Below are 18,523 nucleotides of genomic sequence, written 5' to 3' on the forward strand. Positions count from 1 at the left end.
AAATGAGCAAGGGAATCAAGATGCAATCAAATGTTGAGGCTGTGAGAACTTTTAAATTGGTTTTAAATTCTAGTTTTTATTTAGACCTTGAAAACACATTTTATGTACCCACATTTTCTAGAAATTTAATTTTTGTTACTCATCTTGTTTCATTAGGATTTAAATTTGTTTTGAACTCACAGGTTGTAATATATATAACAATAATAATTATTTTATTGGCAATTATGTTTTATTTAATGGTTTAAATAAGTTAAATTTAGATCTCACGTTTGAGTTTAATCTTTTTACTTTGTGTGATGAAAATATTGGCATTAACTATTGTATTATTAATGAGAATGCCTTCAAACTTTGGCATATAAGATTAGGATATATCTCTATAGAGAGGATTAAAAGATTAGTAAATGACGGAGTTTCACAAACTCTTGATTTTACTGATTTTAATACTTGTAAAAGCTGCATTAAGATAAAATAAGCTAACAAACTATTGAAGGTGCTGAGAGGAGCATTGAAAATTATTATGTAATAGAATATGGGGAAATGGCAAAAAATTGCGTCCAATAGGATTTGAACCTATACCAAAGGTTTAGAAGACCACTTTTCCATTCCTTGCCTAAATAGTCAGAGATATTTTATCTCATTTATAGATGATCATTCAAGATACTTATATCTCTATTTTTTAAATCATAAAGAAGAAGCATTTGATACTTTTAAGATTCATAAAGTAGAAGCAGAGAGATAAAAAGAAAGAAAAATAAAAATTGTAAAATCTGATAGGGGTGAAAAATATTATGGAAGGTATACAAAAAAAAAATGCCTAGTCCATTTGTAAAATTTCTCAAAGGCGAAAGTGTTATTACATAATATACAATATGCTTGGTTGTCTATACTATACATTTGTGACATCTCTTGAGTACTTTAGTTTTACTATGCATGTTTTCTTGTTAATTATTACGGAAAATTAAGAAGAAAAAAATGGAAAAAATGCTTTATGAATTGTGGGTTAACAAATTAGAGATGTAAACCATACTATTATTAAGTAACAAATAAGAACAATACTAATTTAAAAGAGAATATATAAAATAACAGCACTAGCAAAGTTAAGATGACAGATTGATAATTAGATGATAGTAACGGACTTTGTATTTTAAAAAAGGAAAATTATTCACCAACCATTTGGTTTTTCACCGTTTTTAAAAAATATACAATTTTTTTTTTTGCAACGCTCCATCTGAAGTTAACATTTTTTTCATTAGTCCACTCTCGTTATAACACCGTTAGAACTTTGCTAACATTATAAAGGTAAAATTGTTATTTCACAACGACACAGTGGTGTACATGTGCAAAACAATATAATTTCAAGTGGACTTCAACAAAAAAAAATTAAGAATTGTATATTTTTAAAAAAATTCAAAAACAAAAGTGGTCGGTGGATAATTTATCTTTTATATTTGAGGGTAAAAAAGTTATTTACATAATATTCCGTTAGTTCTCTTAACGGTTTGAAGACAGAAGTGGATAGGTGCAAAATAATATAACTTCAAGTGGAATTCAACCAAAAAATAAAAGAATTGTGTATTTTTTAAAAAGACCGAAAAAACAGGTGGTCGATGGACAATTTCCCTTTAAAAAATTAATTTTCTTTTAATTCAAAAGTGAATCAACCAATGTAATAATTAATTTTTTGGTTCTTTGTAGAAAAGAGAACAAGAATTTTTTAATTATTGTCATTTCGTTGTCTACTGCAGTTTTAAAATTTTAGTTTTTTTAATAGAAATTGAAAGAATACTATAACTTAGGGATTCTAATAGAGAAATACCTAAAAAAAAATTATTAACTAAAATATTATTAAAAAGATGTCCAAAAAATGACCCTTCCTATAAAATATTGGCCTTTGGCCCTAATTCTTTATTGTCTTTATTAGTACACGTAGACAAATACTAACACACAATATGCAAATAGAAGCTAAAAGTTAAAGTGAATATGCATGTATGATCCACGCTTAAAAAGGAAAATCAAACAAATTCTCTTCCAATTATAAAAGTTATTAGTTAATATTGGCTTGACTTGTTCTTGTACTTAGTGGAATAGCCCGCTCTCATTTGTAAAGGTTTACACGAGCACTATTGGTGTTTGCTTCCGATTCTCTTATTAATAGCATCAGGGTCCCTACAATTTGGTCAAAACTTTTGGATGTCATCATCATCTTCTCAGGATCCAATTTGATTCATGTTGGTTTTGTTTTGTTTTGAGGAGGTGATGTAGCATCACCATTTCTCATCTTTGTATATTCTCTATTATCTAATAAATAGAGAAATTTTCTTTTAGATTTGACTTTTCATCTTCTTATAATTAATTTGATTGTTATTACACAATAACAATTATGTAAATATTTAAATGAGACATATTCTTTATAATGAACATCCAAGGGGGAGTGGTGTGAATTTATTAAAATAAATGTAGATGTTCATAACATATATCTCTTAGTCTCCCCACTATCTCCCATTAGCAATCGTTAGCTTCCCTATAACTCCCACTATCTCATAAGGTATTATGATCCATAATTTTTTATTAATTTCATGGAGTGATTATGTAACTATAAAATGAGAGCTTATCTTTTTATTTTGTACACACACAATTAGAATGAATAAAATCACTCTATAATATATTCTCTCATTTTATTATTTATCTTGCGTTGCTTCTTTATTTGTATTGCTAGCTAATAGCTTTTTTTATTTTTTATAAGGCTGTCTCATCTTTAAAAAAAATCAATTTATATTTTTTATCAGGTTCATTAAGTGTAAAATAAAAAAATAATAATAATACGATTTTTTTTTAAAGCTGCGTGAAGCGCAGTTCTATTTTCTAATTAGATGATATGAGACGAATATAGGTACTTAACATCGAATTTCTCAAACAATTGCTATAAAATTTTGAAAGAGCACGTGTCATGTCTTATGTTATTCTTTGTTTTTTTTTTTTTTTCGTTTTTTAACATAGCAAGATCCTTTCTTTATTCTATTGTTCTTGAGATCGTTTCCAAGTAATTTAAGGTGACATAGATAATTCAGTAATAAAATCATAATGACTCTTCGACCTCTCTCTCTTGAAAATTAGTTTCACAGCTCATTTATCTCTCCAATACACAGATACGGAATTTGATTCTGATCAATCAATGGAAACCGAGCTCCACAATCGGTCGCGCTCCCAAATTTCTTTCTCAGATTCAGTCTCGTCCGTCGCCGCTTCTATACTCTTCGCATTTGTTGATTAGTTTTGAACAAATCTTGCATCTCCTCTTCTGTTTCGCCGAATATCGTAAAATCAGCCTCAGGAGGGAACCTATTGATAAAGATTTCTTCATCCTCAGAATGCCGGTTTATGAACCACATGGTCAATTGTTTCCCCATGAAACGTGGTTTTTTGTGCTATGCCTTTGAAAAATAGAGTGATTACTCGATCAGATATTATTAGAAATGCAGCTGTAGCTCGATCACGTATTTTTCAACTCCTTTCTATCATCTGCTGTTTAGCCGAAGATCGTAAAATCAGCCTCAGGAGGGCACCTAAAAATCGAGTCAATTGTTTTCGCAAGTCACGTGGTTTCTTGGCATGCCAAGGCCAAGCCGTCTGCTGGTTGTTTGTAGTGGACTTCCACCCTGGAAAGAAATTCGAAACCTGAAAATTCATTGATCGTGCCACTGGAGTTGTTATCGCCGAGAAATTGGTAGTACCTACTTCATCATTGTCACCATTAACACTTCAGGCTGTGCACAAGTATGCCGTTAAATTCAATAACAATTCAAGACTTGGGCCTGATTAGTGGCAGGGTCTGGATCCGGTTTTTCTACTTCGAGCTGGTGACAACCCAAGAATTCAAGAAGAAGGCCTGATAAGCTGCGTCAAGAGTTTGAGTTGGTTAAACTTCTGGGTAAACTTGCGACGAAACTTTGGGCACACATTAATTGTAGGCCTGATCATGACAAGCCGGGAAAAATACATTCCGATAAACATGGGAGAAATGACGGATTAACTGCTTCTAGAAGCCAGCTTCGGGGCAGGGAGCAGAGCTCTCTAGACAGTGGTAGTGAGCAGCATATAATCCAAGTTTGTTATCAGAACCAGGACTCTGCTATTGCTACTGTTTCTGATCCAGGTGAGCTAGCCTCACAACCATTTGACAATGCATCATCTTCTTCTGATAAGAGCCTAAAGGTCTCCGATCCACCTGCAGATAGAGACGGTGACAAAAACCCTCCACCATATAGATTACGACCCGATAAAGTGACATCCTCTCAGGCTCAAGTACAGCCCATCAGCTTTGCTAGTTTGGCCAAGAGCTGCATCATTGCCACTGCTCAAGTGGGTCTCGCTGGGATGGTTTGGTTTAATTCTGGCACCTCTTTATCAGCGAATGCCAAATTCTCTCGTATAGGGCGGAGCTTTTCGGTTTTGCTGGATTTCTTTCTTGCTTGGGTGCTTATCTTGTGCAGCATAGCCGCAGAGCTCCTCTACTGATGACGGTAATTGGCTGTGTTGCTACAAGTTGCGGATTCTTGTCAATCTTGGGGACACAATTTCCTGAAAATCTCAAGCTATGGCTAACTGATGATCTTCGTATGTTGTCTATTTCTGCCTTATTTTTTGCTTCAGTTCTTGTCATTCCCTGGTCATCCGCCGCTTAGTTGCTAGTGCTTCCGCTATCTGCTGATTCCTGTATTTGTTTTACCTTTTATGTTTTAGCAATTAGAATGTTTGATATATTTCCAACATATAGCCTTTGTGATGTATTGACAAAGTAATGTTCATGTAAGATTATGACTATGGTAATCAACCAATGTGATCATTTGCTTTGTCAAAATTGCTGATAAAGCAAACAAGCACAGCAATGCTCAAATTATCACTGAATGCTGTTTATATCTCTAAATTACTTATTAATTATTTACGTGTGCAAGAAGCATGATCTAAGCTAAACTAAACGATAGTTCAAAATACCCTTGAAGAATTAAGAGTTTGATTAGTCTATAATCAGCAGGTTATATCCTCTGTGCATAACTGAACTTCCGGATCGGTCTCTGCTAAGTTAGGTTGTTTCAATGTACTGAATCTGAATATAAAGCTTTGCTAGTAGCTTCTGATTTGTCTTGCTTATCCAAGGTGCCATTGGAACAAACCACGTACATTGGAATTGAAAGCAAGCTCCATTAATATTATTATCAGTAGGCAATACTGCTTCAACAACCTTGCTAGTGTGTGGCCGTGCCAGATTTTCCATGACCTTATCACTAGACATAAACGATTTAATAACGACACACTAATTAGCCTTAGTACCTGGTAACTTGTATCAATGTTGCATGGAGTTTATACATTTAGGTGATGTTTGGTTGGGAGGAAAGAATGGAGAAGGGGAAAGTAATTCAAATTTTCTACTGTTATTTCCACTGTTTGGTTGCACAAAATATATAAGAATTTAATTTTCATTATAACGTAGAATTTGAATTCAACATCAAAGAGTGAAGAATTCAAATTTCTCTTATGTTGGAAACCCAAGCTTCTAAAATTGCCCTTCAACATTTTAACTTGCTTGATGCCATTAATAATTATTATTTATAATTTTGTTTTATCAATTTAATATTATAAATAATTTTATATTAATTAAATTTAATGAACGATTTAAGAAATTTAATAAAATAAATATTTATTTTATTTATTTAATATGAAAATATATAAATGTAAATTAATCATTGTCGGATCTCCGCCGGAACTTCGTCGGACCGTCACCTGAGCTCTGTCGGAAAGTTGTCGGAAAGTCGTCGGACCCTTAGACCATCACCGGAAGCCACCAAAATTTTGCCAAAATGTCACTGGCCGCCATTGACCGGTGTTGACTTATGTTGACCGCTATTGTTGACTGCTTTTATTTATATTAAATTATATTAAATAGTTTATTATGTTAAATTATTTTATAGTTTGTATTAAATATAAAATCATGAATTGTTTTAGAACTTTTTGAAATTAAAAAAGTTTGGTATTAATATTAATTATGTTTTATTACTAATATAGATAATTTAGTATTTAAGGCAAATAATAAATTTGTCCAAAGAAAAAAATTGTAATTCCTTTCTCTATCAAATTTTATATCAAACAAAATAATAAAATTTAATTTCATTATTCTCTCTGCTACTTTCTTCTCATTTCCTTTCCATTCCACTCTTTTTTTCTCCTCCCTTTTCTTAAAACTAAACACCACCTTAGGACATATAAGATATTTTGTAAAATTATGACTCCACAGGATAAATGACAACTCATACAATTTAACTAATATGACATGTCAATAAATTTACTAATCCATTCGTTGAAAAATAATAATAAAGAACATTTGTTTAATTTACATGACTAATTCTCGGTTCAAACAAAACTTGGGCCATGTATCATTCACATGGTAATCTATATTATCTCATGCTACTAGATTAACCATTCGGATAATGCTACATATAATTTTGTTTTCAAAATGATATGTATCAATTGTAATACAAATGTCACCAAAAAAAAAAAAATTGTAATGCAAACCATAGAAAGTAAAAATAAAAAATTAAAATTAAGATCTCTTTATAGGAAAGGTTCATCTTCTTCGCTACTGTTGAATAAAGCAATCAGAAAATTTCATCCAAGAGGAAGCCTCTACAGCTGTATTCTTTTTTATTTTATTTATTTTTTAACTAGAAAATAGAACCGCGCTTCACACGGTTTTGAAAAAAAAAATTAGTATTATCATTTTTTTTTTACTTTACACTTGATGAAACTGATAAAAAATATGAATTAATTTTTTTTAAGATGAGACAACCTTATAAAAAATAAAAAAACTATTAGTCAGCAATACAAATAAAGAAGCAACGCAAGATAAAAAATAAAATGAGAGAATATATTATAAAGTGATTTTATTAATTCCAATTGTGTGTGTATAAAAAAAAAAGATGAGCTCTCCTTTTATAGTTACATAATCACTTTATGAAATTAATGAAAAATTATGGATCATAATTTCTTGTGAGATAGTGGAAGTTATAAGGAAGTTAAAGATTGCTAATGGAAGATAGTGGGGAGACTAAGAGATATATGTTATGAACATCTACATTTATTTTAATAAATTCCTAACACTCCCCCTTTAATATTTATTACAAAGAATATTCCTCATTAAAATCTTTACATAATTATTATTGTATAATAACAATTAAATTAATTATGAGAAGATGAAAAGTCAAATCTAAAAAAAAATTCTCTATTTATTAGATAATAGAGAATATACAAAGATGAAAAATGGTGATACCACGTCACCACCTCAAGTCCCAACTTTATATATATATATATATATATATATATAAATTTTTCTGGGAAAATATTATTTTCGGCCCTACCCTAAATATTCAAAGTTTAGGTCCTTAACTGTTAATTATTTAAATGGAGTACATAATTTGATTATATTATACAATAAGACCCATGACGTCACGTGAAGGGATTTTTTTTCTTAATCGGTTTAATTAATAAAACCAATTTCTCTCTAAAGCCCTACTGAAAACACCCTTCACCGCCCCATAAACCCAACGCTTCACTCTCTTCTACCTCCTTTTCCGTTGCCACAACCGCTGCAAAAGCACTTCTCTCTTCCAACTGTACCACGGCAGTCAACTCCGTTGACTACCCCGCGAACAGCCGAGTCATGGAACAGCCGCACAAGGCACACAGGACTCGCAAATCGGGCTCTTCTGCGAAAAAGAAGTCCAAATCCGATAAAAATAAGCAGGACAAGAAACAAAACCCTAGGGTACTCAATTGTTATTTAGTTTTCCCCCCCTTCATTTATATAAATAAAATAACTACTATTGCTGAATTTAATTTTTCGTTATTGGTATTATCGTTTAGGCATTTGCTTTTACATCATCTGTGAAAGCCAAGCGATTACAGTCACGAGCAGTAGAGAAAGACCAACGTCGGCTTCACATTCCGACTATAGACCGCTCTTACGGTGAACCACCGCCATTTGTCGTTGTAGTTCAGGGACCTCCCCAGGTTTTGCACATTTATTTATTTTATTGTTTTAATTTTGAAAGTTTAGATGGCTTTTTTTAGTTGTTATTATAATCTACAAAATGGCGGCAGGTTGGGAAGTCTTTGTTAATAAAGTCTCTTATAAAGCATTACACTAAGCATAATGTACCTGAGGTTCGAGGACCGATCACTATTGTATCAGGTTTGGATTGATCTAGTTTCGTGAATTGTTAGTTGGATTTAAAAGTTGGTGGAGCTTATTGAGAGGGATTGGTGAAATTTTTTAGGTAAGCAAAGGAGGCTACAATTTGTGGAGTGCCCGAATGACATCAATGGCATGATTGATTGTGCAAAAATTGCTGACTTGGCACTGCTTCTCGTTGATGGAAGTTATGGTTTTGAAATGGTGAGATGCCATTGTGAATAATTCTGTTTGGTTTGGACTTCCCAGCTTCTTTTGTAAATTTTGGCTTTGGTGTATCTGAGCTGAATTTTGATTTTTTGCTTTGAGTCTATCAAATAAGTCCATTTATATGAAGTTTATATTCTTAATTGTAAATATTGTGGTTTGAATTGCGAATGATCCGTTCCAGGTTATTTGATAGTTGTGCACGAACTATCATATGATTAATTTGCGCCCTTTTAGCTAGTAGGATATATATATATATATATATTTTTTTTTTTTTCTTTTGATGCCTCATTTTGCTTGCATAATCAACTTGATGGAGCTGCAGTGGCTCCTTTTTCTTTTTTGTGATCTTCATAGTTCTGTGTTATCAGTTCTGTATGATTTTCTGTTTTCCTGTGTTCAAGGATTTCAGCTTAGATTTGTTGATAAAAAAGTTAAAACAATTTTGAGTTAAAGTAACTGATTGTTTTTCCTTGCAGGAAACTTTTGAGTTCCTTAATTTAATGCAAAATCATGGATTACCAAGGGTTATGGGAGTTCTTACTCACCTTGATAAGTTCAAGGACGTGAAGAAACTAAGAAAAACAAAGCAGCGTCTTAAGCATCGTTTCTGGACAGAAATTTATGATGGAGCAAAACTTTTTTATTTATCTGGTCTCATTCATGGGAAGTAAGTTTCTGTACAGTGCATTATAGACCTATAATTTACAATTATGGTAAAATTAATTTTTTCAACTTATAGATTTTTTTGAGGTTAACTGTCTTTTTCTTCCCCTTATTCATTAGGTACTCAAAACGTGAGATTCGCAATCTTGCACGGTTTATCTCTGTTATGAAGTTTCCTCCTCTGTCATGGAGAACGTCTCATCCTTATGTCTTGGTTGATCGTTTTGAAGATGTTACTCCTCCTGAAAGAGTGCGTATGAATAATAAATGTGACAGAAATGTCACAATTTATGGTTATTTGCGAGGATGTAATCTGAAGAAGGGAATTAAGGTATGGATCGACAACCATTGTCACTGTTCCCATTTGAATTTTTTGGTTATAAGAATATGCTCACCTTTTTTTGACAAATAAGGTGAGAAGTTGTTTCGTCTCTCAACATATTAGGGTATTGTAGCAAATGGTGTTTTCAGAAAATTTATGATTTACAGACATATGTTACTCTAGGTTTATGTGGGTTTGAGGCACATAATATTCTTCTAAATGGTCATTATCAAGGACTCGTGCATTCTGCCCTTTTTTTCGTCCTTTTTTAAGGCTCAAGTAACATGGAGCTTTGTGCATTTCAATTGCCCGTGGCTGATATGGGTATGCATTGAAAGTGCAACTAAAAGAATTATTAGGATGAAAGCTGACCAATAGGTCCAATTTTCTTCTGGTAGAGAGTCTGGGCTTGTTAGTATGAGAGTTTTGAGATAATTTAAAGCTTGTGGGTTAAGATTATTGACCGGTAGGGAAAAAGAAATTTTCTTTTCCAGTCTTTACGCAAAAAAATTTGCTATTATGTCTTGACTTGTATTTGATTTATGCCTTCTATTAATGTTCATTTATCTAGCTCTTATCCTATAATTTATACATTTGTGATCTATTTTTCCTTTTTGATGTTTTTTCTTTTTGGAATCAGGTGCATATCGCTGGTGTTGGTGATTACAGTTTAGCTGGTGTTACAGGCTTAGCTGATCCTTGTCCTTTACCTTCTGCTGCCAAAAAGAAGGGACTGCGCGACAAGGAAAAACTTTTTTATGCACCCATGTCTGGCCTTGGGGATCTCCTTTATGACAAGGATGCTGTCTATATAAACATAAATGACCACTTTGTTCAGTTCTCTAAAGTGGATGATGAAAATGGGAAAACAAACCACAAAGGTTTGTTTATTTCTGTTTCATTTTTTTTCCTAGTATTTGATTCTTTTTTGGTTGTTTTGTTAATGGATAAAACCCTTTTTTAATCTTTACGTATAATATTTTTTGTGGTTCTTTTGAATAATACAAAATGGAAATATCTTTTGTATTCTTGATGATGCTTACATTTACCTATTTCTTTAAATATTCTGTTTTGAATTTAGGCAAATATCTTATCGTATACTAGTTACAACATCTCTCATTTTTTACCACTCTTTTGGCTCAAGTATTGTCACTTTTCTGTTACCAGGAATGGATCAAGATGTTGGTGAGACATTGGTAAAATCGCTTCAAAACACAAAATATTCGATTGATGAGAAGTTAGAAAACAGCTTCATTTCCCTTTTCAGCCGGAAGCCTAATGTCTCATCAGATGCTACCAACAATGCAAAAGATACGGATGATGATACAGAGTATATTCATGATAAGCAGTATCAAACTGGGGAAGGAATTGCCAATGGGCTTGGTGAAAGTCAGAGGGCTGAGGATATGGATGGTTCAGAGTCCTCAGATGAAGAAACAGATGCTAAAAATTGTGAAACAATAAAAAGTGGTGACAATGAAGATAAGTTGGTGGAACATGTTGAATTTAATGATGGGCGGCTACGTAGAAAAGCTATCTTTGGAAAAGCTGTTAATCATGGTGATCCGAAGGTACTTAATGATGGCTACGTAAGAGTTGATGGAGTCTGAAGGATTCAGATTTTAATTTTGGTTACTATCTAGATATTAGTCTATGTTCTTTGTGCTTTGTTGATATATTTGAGATATATTTTTTGAGACCATGTCAACACCCCTCACTAGTCAAAAGTGGATTCTAATATGCCCACTCCAGATTCTTATGTTTTGATTATATACCTACACTGGATTATTAAAAGTTATGTAACTCATTGAACAAAAGCTTTTCAGCTTTTATATGGATTGTTCTGTAAACTTATATTATTAGTTGGTCCTGATGCTGTGTATTTTACATGCTACTCATCATTTAAGGGACTGTTCTTTTGTGGAGCAAGCTCTGGGAATTAGGATTTTATGATCATTAGCTTTATTATACTTTTGCGTTTATGAAAATATGACTTTTTCAACTGAGTTCACAGGCAATATCTAACTGCATCTTTGATTTACAATAATAATGTTGCACATTCTTGCTTTGTTGTAGGATTCAGATGAAGAGGATGAGGATAATGAACATGATGATCATGATGAGGACAATGTAGACTACCAGTCATCTTCTGGTTCAGAGGAAGGACAGTATGATGGTATATCTTCGTATTTACTGTTATTGTGATGCAATATTCAGTAACGGCATTCAAAGAGGAATAGATACTCTTTTTTTTATTTGTGACCATAGTTTACAAATATCTTACATGAGCCAATGTAAGATGGCTAGAGAGGGTGTTTTGAAGCATGAAATGCATTTTGATGTTTTCGTGAATATCCATCTCTATGAATGGTTGTTAGTTTAAAGTTTTTTTTTTTCTTTTTTGGTTCCTTCTGTTTAGAATTCTTTCTGTGTGGAATTCTCTTTTCTGCTTCTGAACTTGTCTTAATTTTTGCACTACTTGAAGATGGTATGGGAAACATTTCAAAGTGGAAAGAGTCCTTGTTAGGAAGGACTGCCTTCAGACAAAGCATGAATCTCAAGCAGCTTGTCTATGGGAAATCCACATCACTAGCAACTTCATCCAACGAAGTGCAGGACAGTAGCGAGGATGAAGAAACTGATGATGATTTTTTTAAGCCAAAGGGAGAAGGGAATAAGGTCCGTTCTGATGTTATCTGTGTGATTATTTCCTTGATTGTTTCTCTTTCTTTGATGTCTTTCTCAATAAATAATAATTTTAGATATGTTGTTAGTTTTAACATGACATACAAGTTTGATGGAAACTTAATGCAATTTTGTTGCGTACTCTCTAATTCCTGTTCATTTATTGCAGAAGTTAAGAGAAGGAATGGCTAGTGGAAATGTCAATATGGATGACTGTTCCAAATTTAAAAGTTATGAAGATCTCAAGTACTGGAAAGGGGAAGAAGTATACGAAAGCATCCGTGATCGTTTTGTTACGGGTGATTGGTCAAAAGCTGCTAGGAGAAATCAAGTTTCAAAGGCTAACTCTGAAGACGATGATAGGGATGATGCCGTCCATGGTGATTTTGAAGATTTAGAAACTGGTGAGAAGCATGAAGGCCACCGTGTGGATAATTCTGGCAGTGATGCAAATGAGCATGAAGATGAATCAGCAGTTGAGGAGCGAAGATTGAAAAAGCTTGCTCTTCGCGCAAAATTTGATGCACAATATCCTTTTTCTTTGGACTTCTTATTTCTATTTTTTATATATATTTCATTAGCTGAGCATCTTCTACTGCTTGCTTCTCAACCTCTTATTGATGGATTTTCTATGAATTTGGATGCGGATGTGATGGATGATGCATCCCTCTTTTGCTTTTGCTGAAAGCCGTTGGTTAATTTGTTGGTTGTTATTTTACATTTTCTTGTGCATGGTTCATTGTGTCATGAATTGCACTGGAGAAATTATATTTTGGTTTTTTATTAGAATCTACTTTGATGACCTTAACTTTCATTTACGTATAATGGATCTGAATCACCGGAGGAGGATATGGATGAAAAAGATGGGGGAAAGTTTCACCGCGGCCAACCTAACGAAGTTGGACTGATTGACAAGGTAGATCTTGTGCTATGTTTCGTAATGTGTTCTGCATGCTGTTGTTTGTTTTGAGTGCTAACTCACATTCTTCTAGATGAAGGAGGAGATTGAACTTCGTAAACAAATGAATGTAGCTGAGCTGAATGATCTTGATGAGATCACTCGATTAGAGATTGAGGGATTTCAAACAGGAACATATCTAAGATTGGAGATACATGGTGTTCCATTTGAGATGGTTGAATATTTTGATCCCTGCCATCCTGTTTTGGTTGGAGGAATCAGTCTTGGTGAGGAAAATGTTGGATATATGCAGGTAAAAATAACCTATTAATGTGCTGTGGTGAAGTATATTTTCTCAATTGTCTCTTAATTTAGGGTGTCTTCATTTTTTATTTTTCTAAATTACCGCTCAAAACTTGTGAATTTTTTATTGTATATTATATATTTAGGTATATTTGTACTCACTGGCTGCTAAAGTCAACCGACAGACTCATTAATCCTGGAAACGAAAATGGGCATTATTAATGAAAACTCTTTTTTTTTTTTTGGGTTGAGTCTAGATACCCTTATGCCTGAATCCGAATGTTTATGGGACAAAGTTCATTTTTGGCATGTTTGTGGCTTCTGTTCACTAAGTAATTTTAGAATATATCTTCTTGTTTCATTCTTAGAGACTTGAAACTGTTGTAGTTTCATTTGTATCATCCTAATGAGTGAACTGCTGGTGCACTCTGTATATTTGGGGTTCTTCTCTGGTCAATAAGATTTAATCCTTAAAAATATATTAAAAATAATGGCCTACAAGTTCACTGCTAAAGTCATTGGATTAAATTTGGTAGAATAACCAGATTTACATAGATAATATTTTGTCTTGTTTCACAATCTCCAAGTCATAAGATGTTTCATTGCTTTTCTTCCAGGCTAGGTTAAAGCGACACAGATGGCACAAGAAGGTACTCAAGACTAGAGATCCCATTATTGTTTCTATTGGATGGAGGCGTTTCCAAACTACCCCTGTCTATTCCATAGAGGACCGTAATGGGCGGTATCGCATGCTGAAATACACTCCAGAACACATGCATTGCCTTGCCACGTTCTGGGGTCCTCTTGCCCCTCCTCAAACTGGGGTGGTTGCTGTCCAGAATTTATCCAACAAACAGGTCGGCATTCTCTTGTTGCTATAACCTGTCTATATAGAAGTTTTTTTATCTAGAAAAGGGAAAACTTCCATCATGTTAAGAGTATGTTTCCATGCTTCTTCATGATTGAGTTGTTTATCTTTTTTTTTTTTGGGGGTTAATTTTACTTTTTTTACAAATCACCTAAACTTCTTTCATTTGATTTGCCAGGCTTCATTTAGGATTACAGCAACGGCAGTTGTGCTTGAGTTCAACCATGAAGCAAAGATAAAGAAGAAAATCAAACTGGTTGGTTATCCCTGCAAGATATTCAAGAAAACTGCACTTATCAAAGATATGTTTACGTCAGATCTTGAAGTGGCTCAATGTGAAGGTAAAGAGGTTCGTACCGTCAGTGGAATCCGTGGGCAGGTGAAAAAGGTAAGCATTGAATGAGGAAGTTTATGTCAGTTTTCTGGTTATTGTGTTTTTTGGTTTTTTGTCATTGAATATAATTTGTCTGTACATAATAACATGCAGAACGTCTGTTTTTCTTCTCCAAATTTATTTTTTCCATTAAATTTCATAATTATTCTCAGTGAATGATCAGAATCCTTGATTGTAATTGACATTGTTGACTAGTTAATATTTTTTCTTAGGCAAGTGAAGGCTGATCCTAGTAATTTTATTACCTTGTCAGGCTGCTAAAGAAGAAATTGGTAACCAACCCAAAAGAAAGGGAGGGCAACCCAGAGAAGGGATTGCCAGATGCACCTTTGAGGACAGAATTCTGATGAGCGACATTGTTTTCATGCGTGGATGGGCTGATGTTGAAATTCCTTGCTTTTACAACCCTTTGACCACAGCCTTGCAGCCTCGTGATAAGACTTGGCAAGGAATGAAAACTGTAGCAGAGTTGAGGAGAGAACATAATTTTTCTATTCCTGTTAACAAGGATTCACTCTATAAGGTAATTGATGATGTGAGACATGTAATTCTTAGGATTCACTCTATAAGGTAATTGATGATGTGAGACATGTAATTCTTTGTAATCATGGTTCCTTCCTCTGGCCCAAAATGCTGGTCGGTGTAACTTTTTGTGGTCATTCGTAATAACTTGACTATTATTTTTTTTTTTTGACAGCCAATTGAGAGGAGACCAAGGAAATTCAACCCATTGGTGATTCCTAAGTCATTACAGGCAGCTCTTCCATTTGAATCAAAGCCCAAGGATATTCCAAACCGGAAACGGCCACTTCTTGAAAATAGAAGAGCTGTAGTCATGGAACCTCACGAAAGAAAAGTTCATGCTCTTGTTCAACATCTTCAATTGATTAGAAACGAGAAGGTATGCCGGTAGAGACCAATGTTTTATAATATTTACTCGACAAATTTGAATCTGATGTTGCTATTTTAGAATTAGTAGTGAAATTTATGCAGCACAATCAAACTTTATATTTAGTTATTAGTATCAATCTCATTCTTGTCTTGTATTTGTTTATTTCTGCACTTCATGTGCTGGTCTGCTATTTCCAGTTGCAAATTTCTGAAAAGCACTAAGAATATCTATGTTTACATATTCTGTTGGGGTTATGCAGATGAAGAAGCGAAAGCTCAAGGATGAGAAGAAGAAAAAAGAAATTGAGGCTGAGAGAGCTAAAGATGAGCAGTTAACTAGAAAGCGCCAGAGAGAAGAGCGGCGTGAGAGATATCGGGAACAAGATAAACTAAAGAAGAAAATTCGGAGACATTCAGAGGCCTGATGGTCCTAATACTGAATGGTTACATAAATCATTTAGGATCCCCTCTACAAGCTTGTTTCAGCAATTTTTTGTAAGAGATGATGTTTCTGAGCAAGCGAGATGGCACCCTGATATCAATTCGTAGTAGTTGATGTGCAGTGAAAGCTTTGATGTTTTCTACAACTGAATCATCATGGATCAACCCACATCATGGGGTGGATCGTTCAGTATGGTAAGATGTTGGTCGTGAATTTTTGGTTGTAGCCACGCACAGGTCCAGCATTTGATACCAAGAATTTAGGATATGGATTAGTTGTTTCCTGAAATTACAATAGGAGATTTTTATTTCTACTTAATCAGGAGGATAGCTGAAGAGGAAAGTTGATGCTATTGAGTTAAGAGTTTTCAAATGAAATTCAGCCATATACTGAGATATATTTCCCCAATTTTGGAGTGTGTATTTTGAAGATGTTAAAATTACTTTTATCTATTAAACTTATCCATTTAATTCCTTCAAATATGCAGTAAATTGTTGTGAAAAATGTGCCATCATGCCCCAAGTTTATGAGATTTTTGTTATCTGCCTTACGATCACAATCACAGATTCACAGTGTGTAAAATGATGAACGCGATCTGGCTCTGCTAAGTCACCAGCGTTTGCTTGACATCACGTTCTGTGTCCGAGTAACCAGATTCTTCAACACTCCCCATCAAGCAATATTGTCTATCAAATATTTAATTAAATTTGACTTTGGGCATGCTTATACAACATAGCCTCTTTCTTGTCGTCGGCTCAACGAAGTATCAGCCGCTTCAGCTAAAGCTTTAGTCCAATGCCCGTCCTGCATTAGTGAATCCGACTAACCGATTTTTCATTGATAAGGTTGCATACTTTCCTATTCGAAGTTGCATCATGAACTCCTCGGCAAATATATCTTGACAACTCCGTTCAAGTAGTCATTGGTGGATCAGGGTCGCAGGCCTTGCATTTCTCAAAAAACTCAAAACAAGTGGAAGAGGAAGTGACCTACAGTAAACTGTGCGCAAAATTTGCGGTATCACAGAGAGTAAACCTTGAGTAACCTCATCACATTGGTTCACAATCATTGTCTTTTTGAGACATTGTTGTCAATCTGTGGTAGTCAATGTTCTGCAAAAGCATTGACAACTGAATCATCATGGATCACGCACCCTCTGTGATCAACAAATAATTTGGGCAAATCTCAATTACGCAACAGGAATCCAGTGAGTCAGGCAGAGGCATAACAAGTGATCTATTGTTCTAACCACACAAAACTCGCAATAGGAGATTGCTTTCTGCTCATTGTAATCAGGATATACAAGTGAAGAGGAAAGTTGATGCAACACGGAGTTTGATATTCTGAAAGAAATTTTGCCACTTATCTTAAATCTCTCATCTACTTGGAGAGAACTTTTTGTATTATACCCATTTTACTCCCTTACATAGCAGAGGAAATAATCTCTTGTTCAAACTGCTTAGCTTCTTACAATCATTGTATCATAACTCTACGAAGAAGAGCAAATAACTGAGACCAACGACAAAGCTGTAAAACATATTATCAGATGGAATTTTAGCTTGATCTATATATCACCAACATTCAAAAGCATACTGCCCTTCGTATTCAATGCCTGAATATTTCATGTCTCTCAAGTTCAAGGATACGGGATATAAATCACATATCTTGAAAGAAATGTTGGAATCAAATTCAAAATGCACGCATGAAGTAGAATGGCTTAAAGTAACGTGCAGAAATAATTGTATAGCTTCAAGTAAACGCACGCTAATACGTGTAAGGAGCAGGAAGAATTTTTCTAAAAACCTGAAATACATAGCTGCAAACAACCTCAGTATCTGCTTTGCTCTGATTCAGCAGCCACAACTTGAAACCTGGAGAAACTAGCCGCCTGAAAATTTCAAGAAACAAAGCACAGGCCAGTAATAAGAAGGCCGATGCTAGGGATAGCGCCGAAATTATGAAGTAACATTTCTGTGTTGTTGCGTGCCGGGAAGGGTTTCCGATTCCGATCAACAGGTTCTAGACGCTGCGGCGAAGGCGAGCAGGACGGCGAACAGAAGGACGTGATACAAAGTCGGCTCAAGACTTTCATCGACGTATCGATTAGGAATAAGAAAAAGAGTGGAAGAAAAGAAGAGGGAACATAACGAAATTAAAATTGATAACTGGGTCTGAAATCCTTTGCTTGAATTCATCTTCTATTCTTCTTCTTCATCTCAAGATCCAATTTGATTCGGGCAGACAAACGGAAATGAGAAATTATAATTTGTGGGGAATTATTGAGGGGTATGGAATGATGTTTTCCCTTTCTTGACCGGTCGGGTAGTGTTTGTCAAAATGTTTTTCATGGTTGGCCCACATGGTAGGTTTTATTTTTTTCTTTTTCTTTTTGGTAGGTGTATTTTTTTGCCCCTAACTTTTGAATACCGCAACACACATAATCACAAACACAGAAAAATGAGTTATCAGATCGTGTTCGTGTGAATTTATATAGTGTAAATTTTATATCGTGTTAAATTTAGATCAATTTAAATTCGAAAAAAATAAATAATTTATCTAATAACTCACTTGATATTTATTTACTTAACAAAATTTATATTATATA

At 34.1% G+C, this 18,523-nt stretch overlaps 1 protein-coding gene across 2 annotated transcripts; it reads left to right on the forward strand.

Moving 5' to 3' along the window:
• Positions 1–7,552: 7,552 nt before the first annotated feature.
• LOC102606875 (ribosome biogenesis protein bms1-like) lies at positions 7,553–16,400 on the forward strand. Of its 2 annotated transcripts, none has more exons than XM_052436986.1 (18): positions 7,553–7,816; positions 7,915–8,061; positions 8,152–8,242; positions 8,328–8,446; positions 8,929–9,119; positions 9,236–9,446; positions 10,078–10,318; positions 10,605–11,008; positions 11,514–11,613; positions 11,923–12,116; positions 12,292–12,650; positions 12,942–13,038; positions 13,115–13,333; positions 13,941–14,180; positions 14,370–14,579; positions 14,839–15,108; positions 15,283–15,486; positions 15,737–16,400. In XM_052436986.1, the coding sequence occupies exons 1-18, from the start codon at positions 7,712–7,714 to the stop codon at positions 15,899–15,901; spliced, it is 3,567 nt and encodes a 1,188-aa protein (XP_052292946.1). In that variant the 5' UTR covers positions 7,553–7,711; the 3' UTR covers positions 15,902–16,400. The 2 variants fall into 2 exon arrangements, with proteins under 2 accessions (XP_052292946.1, XP_052292947.1); XM_052436987.1 differs by having other exon boundaries at positions 12,295–12,650.
• Positions 16,401–18,523: the final 2,123 nt, after the last annotated feature.

The sequence above is a fragment of the Citrus sinensis genome, chromosome 3 (assembly GCF_022201045.2).
Source record: "Citrus sinensis cultivar Valencia sweet orange chromosome 3, DVS_A1.0, whole genome shotgun sequence".
NCBI classification, from domain to species: Eukaryota; Viridiplantae; Streptophyta; class Magnoliopsida; order Sapindales; family Rutaceae; genus Citrus; species Citrus sinensis.

What these genes read in the sequence shown, in the direction of transcription:
- LOC102606875 (XM_052436986.1), top strand. Translation starts at nt 7,712, where the DNA reads ATGGAACAGCCGCACAAGGCACACAGGACTCGCAAATCGGGCTCTTCT. An exon ending in TTAATCATGGTGATCCGAAG is followed by an intron (nt 11,009 to 11,513) that starts GTACTTAATGAT and finishes GCTTTGTTGTAG; the next exon opens with GATTCAGATGAAGAGGATGA. An exon ending in AAAATGTTGGATATATGCAG is followed by an intron (nt 13,334 to 13,940) that starts GTAAAAATAACC and finishes CTTTTCTTCCAG; the next exon opens with GCTAGGTTAAAGCGACACAG.